At 48.5% G+C, this 17,217-nt stretch overlaps 2 protein-coding genes across 6 annotated transcripts; one reads left to right on the top strand and one right to left on the bottom strand.

The window, feature by feature from the left end:
- Positions 1 to 1,164: 1,164 nt before the first annotated feature.
- On the bottom strand, positions 1,165 to 13,772 carry LOC127066042 (Na(+)/H(+) exchange regulatory cofactor NHE-RF1). 3 transcript variants are annotated; one of them, XM_050999268.1, is made up of 3 exons: positions 12,130 to 13,673; positions 8,426 to 9,905; positions 1,165 to 4,514 (listed from the first exon to the last, which is right to left on the bottom strand). In XM_050999268.1, the coding sequence occupies exons 2-3, from the start codon at positions 8,849 to 8,851 to the stop codon at positions 4,128 to 4,130; spliced, it is 813 nt and encodes a 270-aa protein (XP_050855225.1). In that variant the 5' UTR covers positions 8,852 to 9,905; positions 12,130 to 13,673; the 3' UTR covers positions 1,165 to 4,127. The 3 variants fall into 3 exon arrangements, 2 of the variants coding, with proteins under 2 accessions (XP_050855225.1, XP_050855224.1); XR_007782262.1 differs by lacking the exon at positions 1,165 to 4,514 and adding an exon at positions 9,982 to 10,169 and having other exon boundaries at positions 8,849 to 9,905; positions 11,506 to 13,772; XM_050999267.1 differs by lacking the exon at positions 12,130 to 13,673 and having other exon boundaries at positions 8,426 to 10,600.
- Positions 11,839 to 17,205, top strand: LOC127066035 (rab11 family-interacting protein 2). Of its 3 annotated transcripts, XM_050999254.1 has the most exons (7): positions 11,839 to 11,993; positions 13,727 to 13,765; positions 14,294 to 14,540; positions 14,938 to 15,316; positions 15,416 to 15,711; positions 15,804 to 16,257; positions 16,364 to 17,205. In XM_050999254.1, the coding sequence occupies exons 1-7, from the start codon at positions 11,963 to 11,965 to the stop codon at positions 16,538 to 16,540; spliced, it is 1,623 nt and encodes a 540-aa protein (XP_050855211.1). In that variant the 5' UTR covers positions 11,839 to 11,962; the 3' UTR covers positions 16,541 to 17,205. The 3 variants fall into 3 exon arrangements, with proteins under 3 accessions (XP_050855211.1, XP_050855212.1, XP_050855210.1); XM_050999255.1 differs by lacking the exons at positions 11,839 to 11,993; positions 13,727 to 13,765 and adding an exon at positions 13,772 to 14,011 and having other exon boundaries at positions 16,011 to 16,257; XM_050999253.1 differs by lacking the exons at positions 11,839 to 11,993; positions 13,727 to 13,765 and adding an exon at positions 13,772 to 14,011.
- Positions 17,206 to 17,217: the final 12 nt, after the last annotated feature.

The following is a 17,217-nucleotide window of genomic DNA, read 5'->3' as shown; positions in this document are numbered from 1 at the left end:
GTGCAGCGAGTGCTCCTCTAATCGCGCATCGTCCGTCTTTCTCGGTCCAACGAGCTTGCACGCCCGCGATCGCTCTATCTTCGTTTCATCCTCTGCTCGCCCGTCGATATTTTTGGTCGTTGCTCGAGTGAGACGACGGATAACTGTGAGAGAAAGACAGGCGACGAGCGCGAGAAGAGATCGCGGTAACGAGGGAGAGGAAGAAAGATATATGTACGTCGTACATACGTATATATACGTGTGTATACATTTGTATGCGTCGAGGGAGAGAGAGAGAACGAACATCGTGAAAACCGTTAGCGCCGACGGCGTAACCTGAGAGCTTCTCGGACCCCGCGACCATATATGTCCGCCTCTCGCTCTCTCTCTCTCGCTCCCTCTGCCTAGCTTTACGTCGCCTCCTCTCTCTCGTACTCGCGAGCTACGCCTCTCTCTCTTTGTGTGTTTCCTTACGATCCAGAACAGAATGAAGCTAATAATTTATCGATAACTTCCGCCAGTAACAAACGATTTGTAAATTCCATAACGTATGCTCGCGATTGCATACAAAAAGTTCTCTTCGAATTCGTACAGAAATCGAGCTCTAAAGAACCTACGTAAACGCGAACTTCGATCGTCGTTATTTCTTTTGCCTTTATTTTTATAGAATACGCTCCAACGACTCGTCGGCAATTAACGTTTTTATGCTCGGAAGATGGTTCCGAAAAGGACGAGCGATTGCGTAACCTTAGTTTCTTGAAAAAAAAAAGGAAAGAAAAAGTGCCGTTTTTTGCACCGTTTCATCGAGTCTAAGCTATTTGGAAAGTAATCATAGAATGAGTGCTTAAACTAATATACTCACACCATCCTTAAAAGTTACCGAGTCATCAAAGTACGAGAGTACGTCGAAGACGTTCCTTCCTACCGTTTTTCAGCGAGAATGTCCGTTAACCGTTGAAAAAATCCGTTAAAAAGTAGCGAACGAATCGTATCGAAAAAGCGAAAACTGGCGCCACCTACGGAATTTGAAAAGTCAAACGTCGGTGATTATCGATAACCGTCGATCGTGTCGTTACCGACGGATCGAGCCGCGTTATGCGTACTTTGCATCGATTTAGGGGCACGGGATACGGGTAAATGATACAATTTATCGAGTAAATTGGTGGAAATGAAACAGCAAGCGAATAATAACACGTACATCGACGTTTTATGTAAATAGACGGGTACGCGCGAACGCGTACTACAATGAGTAACACAATAACTAAGTCTTATAATCGAACAAGAAAATAGTAAACTTAAACTAACGTAATCAACATCTTTATGTGCTCGATAACCGTAACAACGTGCACGTTCCATTCTTGCGGGAAGAACGGAAGAAAAAAAAACGTGCGTATGTATATGTGCTTATAATTATATACATTTTAAAAGTTCGGTGCAACCAATCGATAGAAAAGATTACGATTTTTTCAAAACAAAATATACATCGTTTCTCGAATCTATCCGATCCGTTACGATCTTTACTTGAAAAGTAGCGAGTAACTATTGACCGTTGGGTAGTAAGAGATAAAATAAACAGTGAGATTGAAAAAAAAAAAATAATAATAATAACGTTGAATTTGCATCGACGTTTCTTCGTAGCATCCACCCTTTCCTCGTGATCGTTGCACCGAAACTGGCACACGACTTCTAATATTTACATTTTACAACGATCAAACGTATTGCAGAAAACGTGATGATTAACGTGCGAACGTGTGTTATTACGAGACGATTAGAGCTATACGATTAGGAGGATTAGCCGAGGAGGAGCCATGTGGTACGGTTTACCTCGTCGAAAAATTCTATAGCGTTTATACAACGGTGTCGTAACGATGGCGGTCACCGTGTCCTTCCTAACGTCGATAAGGTAGGCATCTAGATCGACTTTAATCTATCCGTGCGACAACGTCTCCTTAGGAACCCCGACTTTACGCGCGCTTGGCGAGATCGAAACGACGCGACGTGCGTAACTCTCGATAATAAAAAAAAAAAAAACAAAAAACAAGAAAAAATCCTTACCGAACTAACGAACCCATACGCGTACGCCCTTTTTTCGTGCATCGCGTCTCGCACGTAACGCTAATCGGCGATGATCGATGATGCAAACAACGACCTCGCGCATTAAAATTCCATTCACGATCGGCGATCCTTGAAGGCGATCCTTTGCGCGAACGTACAAGAGTCGAAGACGCGTCGGCTTAACGGTATTTGGAGTAATGGTCTAATGTCATCGAGTACTACGTGCCGACGCGAGTGCGCAATCTCGTCGCTTAACGAGTACGTACGATCGCTACAAGCGTATGGGCTCGAACGATGGAACGATCGGGACGATCTAACGTTGCGCTGACGTCGCTGGAAAGGACGACGGCTGGCGTAACAAGTAATCGTGGAAGGGAATTTGCGTGAAAATTATCCGGCGCGTAAAATCTATAAGAGTCTATTCGTACCTATTCGGAACTAAGAAATCATGATGCCATTTTGGAGATTTCGAAGAAAGGGAAACGACGAAAAGTCGTCGGTACGCGCCGCGAGTAGGAATCGCGTCTCTGACTCGGGTTAGATGCAGGTGAGCGCGTACCAACGACGATAACGATAATTGAATGTTGCACAACGTGTCGTCGTAATATTTAGCAACGTAGAGTCAGACGTAAAGCTAACTTTTATATACGCTCCTACGACTCTCCTCGAGTCTCGATTCAAGCGTGTAACCAACTACGCGAAAAATATTGTATTCTCAGTATCGTACGTTCGCGTTCTTACGCGCATTCGCGTTACTCGCTACGCTAAAACGCGGTTATCTCATTTCGTCGTAATAACATTTTTACAATCGCACGTTACTTGCTATTTTATCGACATGTAGGACACGTTGTATTAGCGGACTACATATTACACTTTCTATTACGTTTCCACGACTTCCTTCTATCTCGATAATCGTAATAATGTATTGGCGTTATCGTTATTTCTTATCGATGAAAAATTCCATCCGATGATCGGAGAAACGCAGTTTCTTCGCAACCCACACGCAGATTTCTTTTCGTAACGGCCGGAAAGGAAAGTGGGAAAGGCGAGTGGACGTAGAGTTTGTAAAGGAGAAAACATAAAGGACGATCTGCGTCAAAGGCGATATCGCTTTCCTCGATATCCCGCGGAGGAGGAGTCGGCCGGTCCTTGGAAAGAATATTTGAGAAAGGCCGGGGCTATGGCTTCGAGCCGACGATACCCATTACGAGGCGAGTCTCGCGAAGAGAGAGTTTTTAGGACGATGATTAAGAATCGGCGCAACGTGCGACCGTTATCGGGACTTTTATCGACTCCCTCCCGGGCGACGATGCAAAGCTTTGAAAAAGAAACGAAAGGAAAAAAAGAAAATAGATTTTAACGACAAACCGATTGCGAAAGACGGGAAAAGGAAAATGAGTAGGAGGCTGCCTAACGAACGAATATCCGGAAGTATTTTGCCGCGAAAATGGTAGGTAATCGCGGTAACATCTTCGGGGAACGAATTTACCGTAATTATCCGTGTCTTCGTAATTACGTATATCCGGACTCGCGTTACCAACCGAACGTTCGTTTCTCTCCACCCATCGTACCACACCGATTCACGAGATTTTCGTATTCGCGAGGATCCTCTACGAACGGGGAACGCGACAGTTCGTCCTTTCTCTCTTTTCCCATACGCTCGCATACCTATGCTATACCTGTATCTACCGCGTACCTTCATCACGCGATCTTCCCGCTTAAAACGATAATTAACAAAGCCAACGAACGTAACGCGTCGCGAGTTTATCGCAACGACCGGATGGACGTAATCGTACGTGTACCTTCCTTTTCGATAACGCGCCTTCCTACCGCTAGATAAAATTTGGGCGACGGACTCGACTCGTGTTCGTAATAACGAGTAAGTAGGAGGGAAGTAAAGGGGAAGGGTCGATCGGAGGGAGAGGGAGAGACAGAGACGGACGGAAGGAGAGAAGACGCAAGGAGCGGAAAGGACCGCCGAAAAGTACGAAGCACCGTGGGTTTTAGATCGAGATACCGTATCCTTTCGATTTTCGTTTCTTTCTCTCTTTCTTTTGTGTTCGTTCGTTCTTCTTGATCGGCCGACTTAACGATTAAAGTTTCTGAACGATGTCGAATTTGTCCTTGAAGCCGATCGACTCCTTCTTGGGATCGTACTTCTTCCGTGCCGCCAGCTGAGCCCTGAGCTCCTTCGCGCTCATCTTCAGGTTCAAACCTTGCCTGGGCTCGTTGTTTCCGGTCACGGTGCCGTTGCCGGTTCCGTGAACGTGAGCCTCCGTCGTCTCGCTGTTTCTCGAATTAGCGCTGCCGTTTTCTCGAGCGACGCTCGTCTCTTCGTTTTCGCTCGACAACGAGGACATCGTCGTCGAGGACGCCGTCGTCGTCATCGTCGTTGTCACCGCTATCGTAGAAGCGTTCACCGTCGTTGCCGTGCTATCGCTGTGCTCCGTGTCGTTGGACCCGCTCGACTTTCGTGCGTTCTGAAAGAACAAGAAACAAGAGGAATTCCTCCGAATTATTACGTACGCAAGGAAAGAGACGAAAAGTCGGGGAACTCGACGAGAGCGAATCGAAACGAACGATAGGAGAGCATCGAAAAAACTCGTCACGTTCGCGTCCTGACCAATATCCCTCGATATACCGGTCGACGCCGGTGAACCATCGACGAAATGCGTATCACGTACCAAGGCCAAACGCACCTTCCTCGCGTGCCACTTTTCCTCCAAATATTCCTAACCGGACGTTTCTCTCCCTCCTCCTTCGAAGTCGCGTCCGCGATAACCGATCGTGCCGTTGAGAAAAACACGCGGCTCGATTAGACGAGAGCGCGCGGTTTTTCCCGTCTCGACGATTATCTTTGAAATTATTACCTACTATCGTCGATACCACTACTTTCTCTATCCTCGACGCGGAGAGGAGACACGAATTTGGGTATTCGTTCCTCCGCGATGCGGAGACGATCCTCCGAGATGCGATAGACGGGAGAGAGAGAGAGAGAGAGAGAGTAGGATCGATTTTCGTAAGATACCGCGATGACCTTGATGAGCCTGATGCAATTCTGAACGGTACTTAAAGGAATTCCATCGGTTAGGCCTATGCGCGACGAAGAACCGGTTTCACCGAGCACGAACCGTTTAAATCCCTTCGAAATAATGTTAGTCGGCTATCGCGTTGAGCCCCACGATTTTCAAATCTCTACCAGCTTCCTCAAGATTTTCCTCCCGTTCGACTCTGTACGTCGAACAGCCGTTTCGTTGCGAAACAATAGCCGAGAACTTTTCGAACGTATGCACCGAAATTAATCCCTCTTTGATATTCGATTATACGCTTTGTTACGCTTCTAAACGGCTCGTTAAATCGCATTAGAACGCGTTCGCGTGCGTCACCGCCGTACGCTTCCTATCCTTGCCAGATTTCTCGCGATTCGAACAAGAAGAAACTCGACGTTGGCAGATTTATAAAAAAAAAAAAAAAGAAAAGAAAAAGAAAATAAGGAAGAAAAAAGAGGAAAAAGGAAAAAAACAGAGAGAGAGAAAAAGAAGGCGAATCGATTTACATAACCGCGGGCAGCAGTTGCCGATAAGAGGGGGAACGAAACGTATTTGCGGAATAATTTACAACGTAGCTCTCTCAAAGCTACCTTGAAACGTTCTACGTATAACCAGCAAACGACGTTTCACCTGCTAAACGAGAGAGGAATTTCGCGGCGACCCAGAAAATACAACGCTGAACGAGTTCGATACACCGATACGCTACTGCTTTGAAATTACCCTGACGCGAGCACACGTCGTTTGTCGTTTGCTTGCTCGCGCGCACGCATGCACGCACGCACGCACGCACAGCCATTTAATTATTCTTCGAGAGGAGAGAAAGGAGAGGCTGCTGCAATCGCTTGCCTTTTCTTTCTTTTTTTTTTTTCGAATACCCGTTATCCGAATACGTTATTCCTCGTCGAGAAAACGCGGACACGCATTTTCGTTCTCTCGTATTTCGATAGACCCGATTATTCAAAGTTTCGAGCGACGATTTCGAGAATCTTCCGACCACGGTTATCGACGCGTAATCGGAGGAGCCCGCCGCTTCGAAAGAGATCACGCAATGCATTTTGAAAAGATAGGTACCCTCGCAATAAAACCGAATTACCGAGTAGAGTAGGATAGGAGGAGAGCCGGAATCGACGCGAACGCGGAATTTACGTAAGCTCGTCGAAGACCGGAAGAGAGCTCCCGACCATATCGTACGAGATCATCGAATCGAAAAATGAAAGATGATACGCAAAGTCTCTCTTTTCCGAGTGTAACGAATATTCTCCACGCGGTATATATCGAGAGAGAGAGAGGGGCAAGAATTTCTAGCGATTCGTCGACGTAACGCGATATATGTGTGTGTGTGTGTGTGTACGTACGTATGTACATCCAATTAATGCGCCTAACGTCAGAAAGAAAGCGTTATCGTTTCCCTTTCGTTTTCTCGCGCTGATATTCACGCGGGCATACGTATAGGTGCATACGTGTGCGCGAACGAATGAAATGCCGATGCTGGAAGGCTCGCGCTTTGAAAGCCCGCGTAATACAAATTCGTTCGAACGAGAGGAAGAATTCAGGACAGCGTATTAGCCAACGAGTGCGCGTTACGTAATTGGAAACGCGAAGGAGAGGAGACGAAGAGGACTCGTACAAAGGACGAGTGTATCTCGGCGGGCGATCGACCGATCGAATCCCGACGAAACGAATCGAGCCCTCTGAAAAGGAAACATCCGGTAATTAGTATCTCTGGCTAATCGTTCTCTTTTCCTCGTTAGCTGCGTTTATCCGCTTTATCCATCTATAGACCCATCCACGTACGCACGTAGGCGAGTGGGTGGCATCGTAGCGTCGAGACTGAGGAGAATCGCAGGCGCGATTTCGCGCGATAGATCGCATCGAAGATGAGAAAAACATGCCTATCCGACGTCGAGGATCTTTCGATGGAGATAAGGTAATAAACGACGCGCGTCTTCCTCGACGAGCAAAAACGAAAGAAAAGGAATTATTATGGAAGGTAATTAGAGACAGTTTACGTTCGTACGATAATACGCGTGTTCGTTGCACGGACGTTTTATCTTCCTCGGGAGAAGAGGTGAGTCATCGATTCCATCCTTCCTCCGGTCTCGGAGAAAAATCGGTCTCGAAGACACGTCGGATAATTAGATGGTTTCGACGAAACGATCGCTCGCAAACATTTAGATAATCGCGTAACGCCTTTGATTATTCTCTCGTTAGTATCGGATTCGATCGATCCGTCGATAAAGTCCGTCGAGATAAGCGATTAGATAAAATTGAGATTTTTCTCTTTCGTTCCGCAGGAACGAGACGGCAGGACGACGACGACGACGACGAAATCTGCGTGGGCGACACCGACTTCGAGGAAGGTTCCGTCGGTCGTTCGATACGCGATAAAAACGACGATAACGGGGAGGACGTGAACCATCGTACGGTTGGGTTGCTCCGAGATATTTAATCGTGCTCGAAAAAGAGCGTTCTACGTACTTTTCACGTCTCCCTTGGAAAGGGAAACCCCCTAGCCGGAGTCGATCGATCGCGCTTGCGTACGACCGTTCGAACCGCTAAACGTCGATAAACGATAAACCGTTGCTCTTCCGTCGCTATTCTTTCAATTACGGCCGACGCGTTCGCGCCCTCGCTCCTAAGTTCAAAGCCCTGGAGGAACAGGAACGGAGATAGACGGACGGAGATTCGCGCGTTGGTCTTATCTCGCGCGCGATTGCAACATTCGTACTTCGGTAAGGAGATCGAGCGGCGTGTTTCGGCCGAGCGATCGGTTCTCGCGTCTCTACGAAAAGAGTGCGAACGATCCTACTTCTTCTCCTCTCCTTCTCTCGAAACAGACTCTTTTCGTGCAACGAAGGTAGCGTTCGCTTCGAGTTGTTATCTCCGCGCCGGAATAAACACAGATGTTGGAAACACTTGTACCGCTACGTTCCCCGAGCGAGATCTACTCGTTGAAGATCGTTAGGAGAGGGACGGAGGAGGAACGGTCACGTGCCTCGTAACCGCGAGATTCGCCGAGACGCAGATTCGCGAGGGTAAGAGGAAAGTAACGATCGATCGATCGATCGATCAAAGATCCTTGGGAACGGTGTTTTCGTAGGCGTCTCTGGGGAAGAAAAGAAAAGGGAATCCGCGACCTCTAAATTCCTCGCGCTGCGACGTTACGCGGTCGAGGAAGGACGGAAAGCGGATTCTTTGCATCCAGGGGCGAGGTGTCGCGATGGGAGATAACCTACAAAAAAACGAGTTTTCCCGCGTCGCCTACGATAAAGCAATTGGCGCGACCGATTCGTGATGCTCGGCGAAGGAGAGCCGCCGAGAGGGGGCGGGGGGAGACTCACCTCGTCGGCGGAGACGCCGTGGTCCGATCCCTCCTCGTGATCCACGCTGTTCGGATTCCTCTCCGGCGTCTTGATCACCTTGACGTTCGCCATGGTGCCCTTGACGACGACGTTGTTAGCCCTGAAGTGCTCGTCAGCCTCCTGATCGAGCACCAGGAGCTTGGTCTCGTTCGGGAACGCCTTGATGCGTTCGACCACCTGCTTGTGAGTCTCGTTGGCTATGTTAATCTCGTTCACCTCGATGATCCGATCCCCTTGCTTCAAGCCAGCGGCTTGGCTCGGGGAACCCTCGTCCACCTTACCGATGTACTGCCCGTTCTTCCCTTTCTCCGCGTGAAGATTGAAGCCGTAACCGTCAAAGTCGTCCCACTTGACGATGTGGCAAAGACGCGCGTACGGTGTCTTATCGCCCTTCAGGGACGACATTTCGAGACCAGCACTTTGACTTTCCAGATTGTCCGGTCGCGGAAGGAGGCTCGAACGGACACGCTCGCGACTCGCGCGATCTATCCTATTCTCGATTCACGTCCTCTTCCTTCTTCCTCTCCCCGACTCCTCTCTCGTATCTCGGCGCTGGCACGTACGAGAACCGCGCGTGACGATCTATCGAAAACGACTGGGATCGACTGCTTCCCAACCGGCGAGCGCTCGATCGGGTACCGACAGGTACGACCGTACGCGAGATCGGCGGCGAACGAACTAAAGGTCGGTTCGCGCGTACGCGGGATCGCAGGGACCAATCGCGTCATCTCGCGACCGTTCGGGGCCTCTCGGGGCGGGGAGGGAGACGGAGCGAGCGACGGCGAAGGACGGAAAAGCGACGATCCGCGAACGCCGATTCGACGCGGAACGGGGAAAATACGTGCCGAGCGAACTACGAGCCCCGTCTTCGATTCTCTGTGCTGCTCTCTTCTCTCTTCCTTTTCTCCCGATCCCCGCGACCGAAGAGCGAGTCGAGCCGACGACCGGAGCGAGCGAGCGAGCGAGCGAGCGAGCGAGCGAGAGAGAGAGACGATCTCGACGAAGATGGCAGGCACGTCTTCGTCGCTGTCGCGTCTACCGCCCTCGCGCGACAGGTGAAGGAAGCTTCGCGAACTTCTTCCTCCTACCTGTCGAACGATGGAAACGCGGCTTAGCTCTACGCGTCGATACGTGCCGAAGAAAAAACGAGCTTCGAGCGAGAAATCGGAATTCGTTCGTCGATCGCAGCGTTCGTTCGATGGGAATCTTCCCAAGGACTTTGCGCGGACGCAGGTACGCCTTGCACCGCTGCTGCGTTTAGACGTGTCGCTTGTGTTTTGGGCCTAAAAAGGAGGCGAAATGCGCAGCGGGAACACCTGTTGCCGATCTCCGTAGAGGTCGATGAATCATGGCTTCGTTAACACGTGTTTAACGAATCGCGCAACGCGTTGCCATGCCTTTCCGGGCTTAGGAGCGACGCGACCTTTAATCGTCGCTCGCACCTACCCGACATTGTTTCCTAGAAATAAAAGAGAAACGTATGCAGGTTGCGTCGAAAACGTGCGATCTTGGAGAAAAGAGGATCTCGAAATTACGCGAGAGCCCGAGGGATCCTTGGCTATTCCGCCGACCGACCGACCGACCGACCGACCGACCGACCGGAGATACGGCCGATCCCAAAACTTTGCATTCCTCGCGCATATCCTCGCGTATTCCTGGTAAACCAGCCAGAGACGTGACTTTCAACGTTTTTCCACGCGCTCGGGTGCGTGCACGGTATATCCTATAAAGAGTAATGATCGTAAACGTACGGGAGAAATTTTAATTGCCGGTATCGATACTATTTCCGAGTATGCTAGTTTATCGGCGCGACGATAAGCCTCGTACGTGTATCGTCGAAAGTCCAACGAAATAATTACCAAGGAAAAAGAATCAACTATCGACCTTGAGGAAAAAATCGTCGAACGTCGAAACGAAAAGACGGATCGTATCGAAGCGATAAACGTGCGATAACCTCGCTGGAGCTGCCTCCAAGTCGACGAATTAATTAATAGCAAGGCGTGGATTTGCTTTAACTCGGCACAGCGTAATAATGGGTACGAGGCGAGAGTGTGAGAGCGTGACGTAAGCACGCGAACAAAGCGATGACACTGTTACGTTCGCGCGTGCCTTTTTTCTTTTCTTTTTTTTCTTTTTTTTCAAAAAAGTTGCCGAGCGAAACGATAAGAGAATCGCGACGAAGGCTCGGTTGAAACCTCGAGATGACGTTTATTAACGGAAACGAAACGTCTCCTAGACCACGATAAGAACGTTTCTTACGGAAGACGAGACATCGTTTTACGTGAATCGCGATCGAGTTGCCTGCGCGTTGCCGCAAATTTTTTTTTCCTTCTACGTCGTCTCTTTCCAACGTCCGAGCGATATCTCGCGTTGGTCGTTTCAGACCGTTTAAACGGTTCGTAAATAAAACGGCGTCTCCGTGTACCAGTCACGAGATGGTATTACGAAATAACGAGGATAACCGTGCGCACGACAATTACGAGACGTCCATGTTCGATCGTGCTACCGCCTTTTCGTTTCCGTTTGTCATTGGATATTTTTTCGCGAGTACCGACGGTAAAAGAATTTCGAGGATGCGTCGACTCATTCGAACGCGATTTCTTCTTCGCGATCGTTTTCTCTCGCTTAAGAGAATCGCTTATGAAAATACGTACTTTCGAACAATAGAACGCTGCAAGGCCATCTTCTATGCAAATAAGTATTAAGAAATTAACGAGCATTCTTCGTTAGTCATCTTTAAAGAGAGAGAGAGAGAGAGAGAGAGAGACCAGTTTTATAAGAATTTCATACAAGCTTTTTCGTTTACGAGATCGTAAATGTATTCGTATCTTATCGACGATCCGAGAAACGGCTGACTAGCAGACTGTTTGCTTATTTTACATATACAAACGTTCGACGCGTACCGATGCACGCGCCTTCGTTCTAACGACGAAAGAAACGAGCATGCATCTTCGATTTATTGGACTTTCGCGATTGGTACGTGAAATCGTCGACGCTAATAATCAAGAAAGACTAATGATCGAACGAACGTACCTGGTACGTTCGTCGATTTTACCGACCTGGACTCGAATCGGCAAGCGAGTGGCCCGACTCGGTGTCGCGCCGCACCTGGAATGGCAGTAACTGCGGTCTGCGCGCGAGGGATGCGCGCTGGCTAGCACGCTGACAGATGAGAGAGAGAGAGAGAGAGAGAGAGAGAATGAGAGCAAGCGCGAGGAAGAGAGAAAGTAGACGTAGCGGTTGTTGGAAGCATCGTAAGAGTCGTCGTAGTTGGTCGTAGTCGATGCCACCGTACGGTACGGCGAGCGTCTTTCGTATTTTCAACGTATCACAAAGCCACTCTCGCATGGGTGTTGAAAGCGACCACCGTCTCGTAGAATGCGCAAGACACGTAGAAACGCGCGTCGTGCGTATTTTTTGGTTAAGTAGACAAAGATAGAGAGAGAGAGAGAGAGAGAGAGAGAGAGAGAGAAGAGAGAAACTTGACGTACTCGACGACCAGCGATTAGACCGAAAATGTGGAGTCCTACTCACGTACAGGTGACAGGTAAGAGTCGACGAATGGTATACGTCGTAAAGTTTGGATCGTGCCAATGACTCGACAGGTGGCTCGGAGCAAGAGAGACGGATAGATTCGCAGAGATAGATAAACGAGGAAAGGTTTACGACGAGCGATGATGTACCGTAAAGTCGATTAATGGAACACGTAAGCCGAGTTACGCGTTTGTCCTCGTCGCGATGTAGGCGGACGAAACCTCCCAAGTACGACCACGTTGCTCGTGGAATGCGTTTAGAAAGCCGTCCATCGTCGTCGTCGTCTTTGCGGTGACTCTTCCTTCGATGTCGCGAGCAACGGCTTGTCGTTCGTTCGACGTGACGTTTCCATCGTTCTCCGTCGACTGTTTCCGATCGAACGCGCATCGAGACGTCTAAGGACGATCAGATCGTTCGCGTTTCCGCCGATCGTTTCGTTGCAAAGAAAGGAACGACGGCGCTCCTTCTCCCGCGCTTACCGTTCGAAAATGCGCGCCTAATTCTCTCCAGAAGGACGAGCCAACGAACCGTAGAGAAACGCATCGTCGTTCTTTTCTACCATACGTGATTTTCTTTCGTGTGATTCTCTTCGTCTTTCGTACGTCTTCGCGACATTTCCTACTTGCGTCGGTAGATAACGGGTTATGCGATATCCAATTCTCTCGACGCGTTTATTTCTTCTCGGTGACCTCAAACGCCACTCGACGTTCGACCCGAACAACGAAAAGTATGTAAACAATCGCGAAGAAAAATATGTAAACAATCTCGATACGTCGCATCGACACGCGTATCTGCCAAAGAAAAGGAAAATAGCGAAGCGAACGTTCGTAGTAATAACATGTTTTATTGGAGAGATTTTCAGCTCTCTACGAGTCGACGGATTCGAGCTAACGGTTTCACGCTCGAGATGCGGAGAACCGTAGTAGAAAGGTTTTTTGCCACGAGTTTGAAGCGAGGAATATATGACGAGCGTCAATTATCGTAGGCATACGCGTGTACGTATATACGTGTAGTACGCGTCTCTACGTACGTAGGTGATCTTCTTCGTGCAAGATGGCCGCACGGTTTCGCCGTTTTCTCGATGCCTTGATATCCCTATAGAAAATAGTCGTGTGAAAGCTCGTATAACGCGACCCGGCGTTGCTCCCCTTTTCGTTCGCGTCTACGGACCGCCAACTCCCTTCGATCAGTAACGTAGTCGACCGGCGACAAGCCCTCGTACCTTGCCAAATATTTTTATACCCGAGATAGATCGGGTTTCGTCGTTTCCGCGCGTTAAAAACGCGATTTGACCGACAACTCCTTTCGCTTATAAGGCGACGTCGTTGCTACGTCGCTGGACGCATCGAGCGTTGAAAAATGCACGCTTCCAACCTGCACGACATTTGACCGACCGACGGTTAGGTCTTCTTTTACGAACTTTGACCCACCGGCTCGAACTTTTACTCGCGAGGGAATGCTAAAGAATGCGATTCGTCTTCTCTTCGTCGCAGCCTCGGAGAGACAGAGAGAGAGAGAGAGAGAGAGAGATATCGTTGGCAAGGGGCGTACAAGCGGAGGCGGTAACCGACGTAGTGCGCGCGTAGAAAAGTTTTATCCCGTCGAACTTCCCGATAAGAGCGAACTCTCGACGAAGAGTAGCCGATGAAAGTCGAACGGTGCTAGAGAGAAAAGAAAAGTAGGGAGAATAGAGACTGGACGAAACTAAGGGACAACTAATAAGGCTAACTTTGATTCTGTTCGCAGTTCAAAGAGCGAAGGGGCTATTGACCAAAGGAAAAAACAGTGAGTATAAGGAGCGCAACGGACGTTTCTGTCGGACAGAATCTCCTCGTTTCGCTGCGTCCTCCGAATCGACGTAATCGGACGAATGACGCGTCAGCGCGATCGAGTTTCCCGCAGAGTAACTAATGCGCGTTCGCGCTTTGACGACTAATTTTATCCGTCTCGTTGAACTTGACTATCGCATCGTTGACCCAGATATAACGTCGAGCTCGACTTTTGAGGTTAAGCGTTTTTCGTTTGGCTTAGGTAAGCAACCTCGGATTTTCCTTGCTCGTTCCAAAGTAAATAGAGTTGCGACAGAGAGATTAAGAATACCTCGAACGCGTAACGCTCGGACGTAATCCGTGCTATTTCGCGAGAAATCGACGTTCCTCGCGAGTCACGCGTCGCGATTACGGAGCGTTTGCGGGAAGAAATGCAATAAACGGGAAATAAAGCGTTTTCGTATCGAGCGAACTCGTTTCCCTCGATTAACCCGACCGAGCGTCCCCGTCCACCCACGCGAACGTTTAACCTATCTCGACGCAGAGACCAACGACTGCTTCGTGACGATTGCCCTCGGCAAGGAAAAGTACCAGACCTCGGTGAAAGAGAAGGCCTCCAAGGACGTGGAATGGCACGAGGAATGCGAACTGGCCATACCAGAACAGGGAAACACCGCGGAAATCGTCCTCACGGCATTGCACCGTAATTTCCTCGGCGTCGACGAATTTCTCGGCACCGTTAGCATTCCCTTGGCGAGTTTCGACGTTTACGAGAGACCCAAGAATAGATGGTACGTATAAAGTGAAACTCAATCGGGGACGGATTGATTTTTCCAAAGATACGGTCGCTTTCACCGACCGTACGTCGTAACTTTTCGCGCGAGGCCAGAGAAGAAGACGAGATTCTCGGTGGCGCGTACGTATGCACGCGTGTGCGCGAGATCAGATCTAATATTAAAATTGAGCACGCGATAAGAGTTAAGAGGCGAGCTGCAAACGGCTACTACGTTGGAGAGAAGCCAACGTACGTGCACGCGTTATGCATACGCGACGTCGTCACGTCGTTGAACGTGACGCGTAAACGTGCCGTACGAGAAAGATCGAGAAAAATGATCTTCTTCTTAAGGACCTAACCTTACTTTCTCGTCCCTTCGACGAATAAACGTTGTTGCGTCGCGTCTCCGTCAGGTACGCGTTGTGCAGCAAGCCGGGCAAAGAGAACACGAAGGACAGGGGCGAGCTCGAAGTGAGGATCGGCTTTATAGTCAAGGCTGGAAGTTTGACCGATCTCACGAGGAAGGAGCGACACAAAAGTTCCCTCGGACAACTGTCGACCGCCGCCCAGTCCATCGGGGGTAGCTTGTTGAGCATAGGCAGCATCGAGAAGCGAAAGGGATTGAAAAAATTGGCCAAGTCCATAGGCAATCGCGTCAAGGGAAAGAGCAAAAACAAATTGAACAAAGAGAATTTGGACGAAAGAGAGGAAGAGTACGGATTTCGAGCGACCAGCCAAGAACCCGGGGAAGCCGATCCTGGCGTGATCAGCGAAGACGAGGACGAATTTACGGTGAGCGATTCTAATCCGAAAGAGAAAGATAGAGAACGAAGTAGCAGATGTACTTTCGCTTCTACTTTTTGCTCCTCCTTATCCTACGATCTCTTTCAGTTCGACGATCTGTCCCACAAGAGTTCAGCCTCGTCCTTGAATGCGCCGGTTGCTACCGTCAACGGTACGAAAAAGAGCAACAGCGTGACGTCGGTCGCATCCGCTGCCTCCTTCGGTCGCAACAATGTCGGTCACGAGGTACAACAAACGGCACCGAACGCGGCCAACGTGGCCCCCAACAAGCCGCCGCGTTTCGCCACGAGTTCCTCGACCTCGTCCCTGTCCAAAATCGACGATCAAAAGGAGGACGAGTGGGGCCTGAAGCTTTACGGGAAACAGTCCAACGCTCCCAAGAGGTCATTTTTCGAATCGTCTCTCTCGTATCTTAGACCTTTTGCCCCTCGTAGACCCTGCATTTATTTTCTTTTCCCTCCTCGTTTCTATATAGATGGGAAAGTACCAAGCTGAATAATCCAAAGATTCTGATAGACGAGCCGAAGGACGATCGATCGGATCTCTCGCCGACGCACTCGCCGTCGCCGTCGTCTAGGTTTAAAGACGCTTCGGAACCTCCGAGCCCGGCTCCTCGAGAAATTATTCAACATAGGAGCAACAAAGAGGAGAAGTCCTCTCTGATCAAAGATAAATTTTCCAGGGAGGATAAATCGAAGGATAAGAGGGAGGAGAAATTTGTCACGCGGAGTCCGAGGGAGGAGAAGAACGCGAAGAAGGACAAGAAGAAGGATAAGGAGAACAAAATCAAAGAGATCAACGAGGAGAATCGGCCTTCCTCCTCGGAAAGAATCATCATAGGGGGAGAGGACGCGTTCAAGGGCGAACATTTAACGAAACATCGACTGTCCCATGAAATTCTTTCTCAATTTGACGGAAAATCTAGAGAAGTAATAATATATATATATGTATATATACACATATGTACGAAACGCGCGCGACGTTCTTCCCGATCCTCTTCTATCGCATTATAATGAATCGTTCATGTTTCTTTAGGATTTGATAGAACTGACGCTACAGCTTCAAGCAGAAGTAGCGGACAAAAAGAAACGTATGGTCGATCTGGAAGATTACATCGATTCGTTGTTGTTGCGTGTCATCGAGTGTTCGCCGCGTTTACTACAGAATCCATTTCAAACGCAAAGGCGCTTATCGTCTCCTGGACATCAATGAAACTCCACGCGTGTTCTTCCAATCGAACTGATATATTATCTCCGTTAAATAATGTCATTTTATTCCCAATGCGAGGCGTCTTATTATATATCTCGTTCGATCATTCGACGTTAGAACGTTTGTGCTTTTAACTTATTCCTCGTGATAATCATTTAGCGTATAGTTCCTTTTTCTTTCCCTTTAATAATTTGCACAAATTTATGCATCGTTAAGTTTTAACAGTGTAAAACTGGAAATGTCATTGCTTCCCTGTTACTTTGCCGTTGATATCGTGCACTTAGTAGCATCCAAGCATGTTTCGAGCATTTTCCTGTCTTCCCAGTATAACGGAACACGAATCCATCGAAGAAATAAAATTCGCGTCTTTTCTTACCGCGTACGTCCGTCCAAATTAGCTTACCGGATGAAATGCCAATATCTGTAATAGGGGGTCTTTATATTCCAAATACGTTATATGAAAATGATAATGATAAAAGAAAGAGACCAAAATTTTAACTATTTTTACGTGTACAGAAAATTGAATAAAACTAAATATACTTGTGCCTTATGTATATCCAAAAGATCTAATACGTAAAAGTTTAGATATAGTTATTTAACCGATCGTTTATCGTAGCTGCGTGAAAACCTGAAATATTGTTACAATAAAAAAGAAACATTTATACGAACCAAGAGACGTC

Source organism: Vespula vulgaris, chromosome 9 (genome assembly GCF_905475345.1).
Source record: "Vespula vulgaris chromosome 9, iyVesVulg1.1, whole genome shotgun sequence".
Lineage (NCBI taxonomy): Eukaryota > Metazoa > Arthropoda > Insecta > Hymenoptera > Vespidae > Vespula > Vespula vulgaris.
The sequence above is the reverse complement of the archived record's forward strand: the minus strand, read 5'-3'. Positions and strand labels throughout refer to the sequence as shown.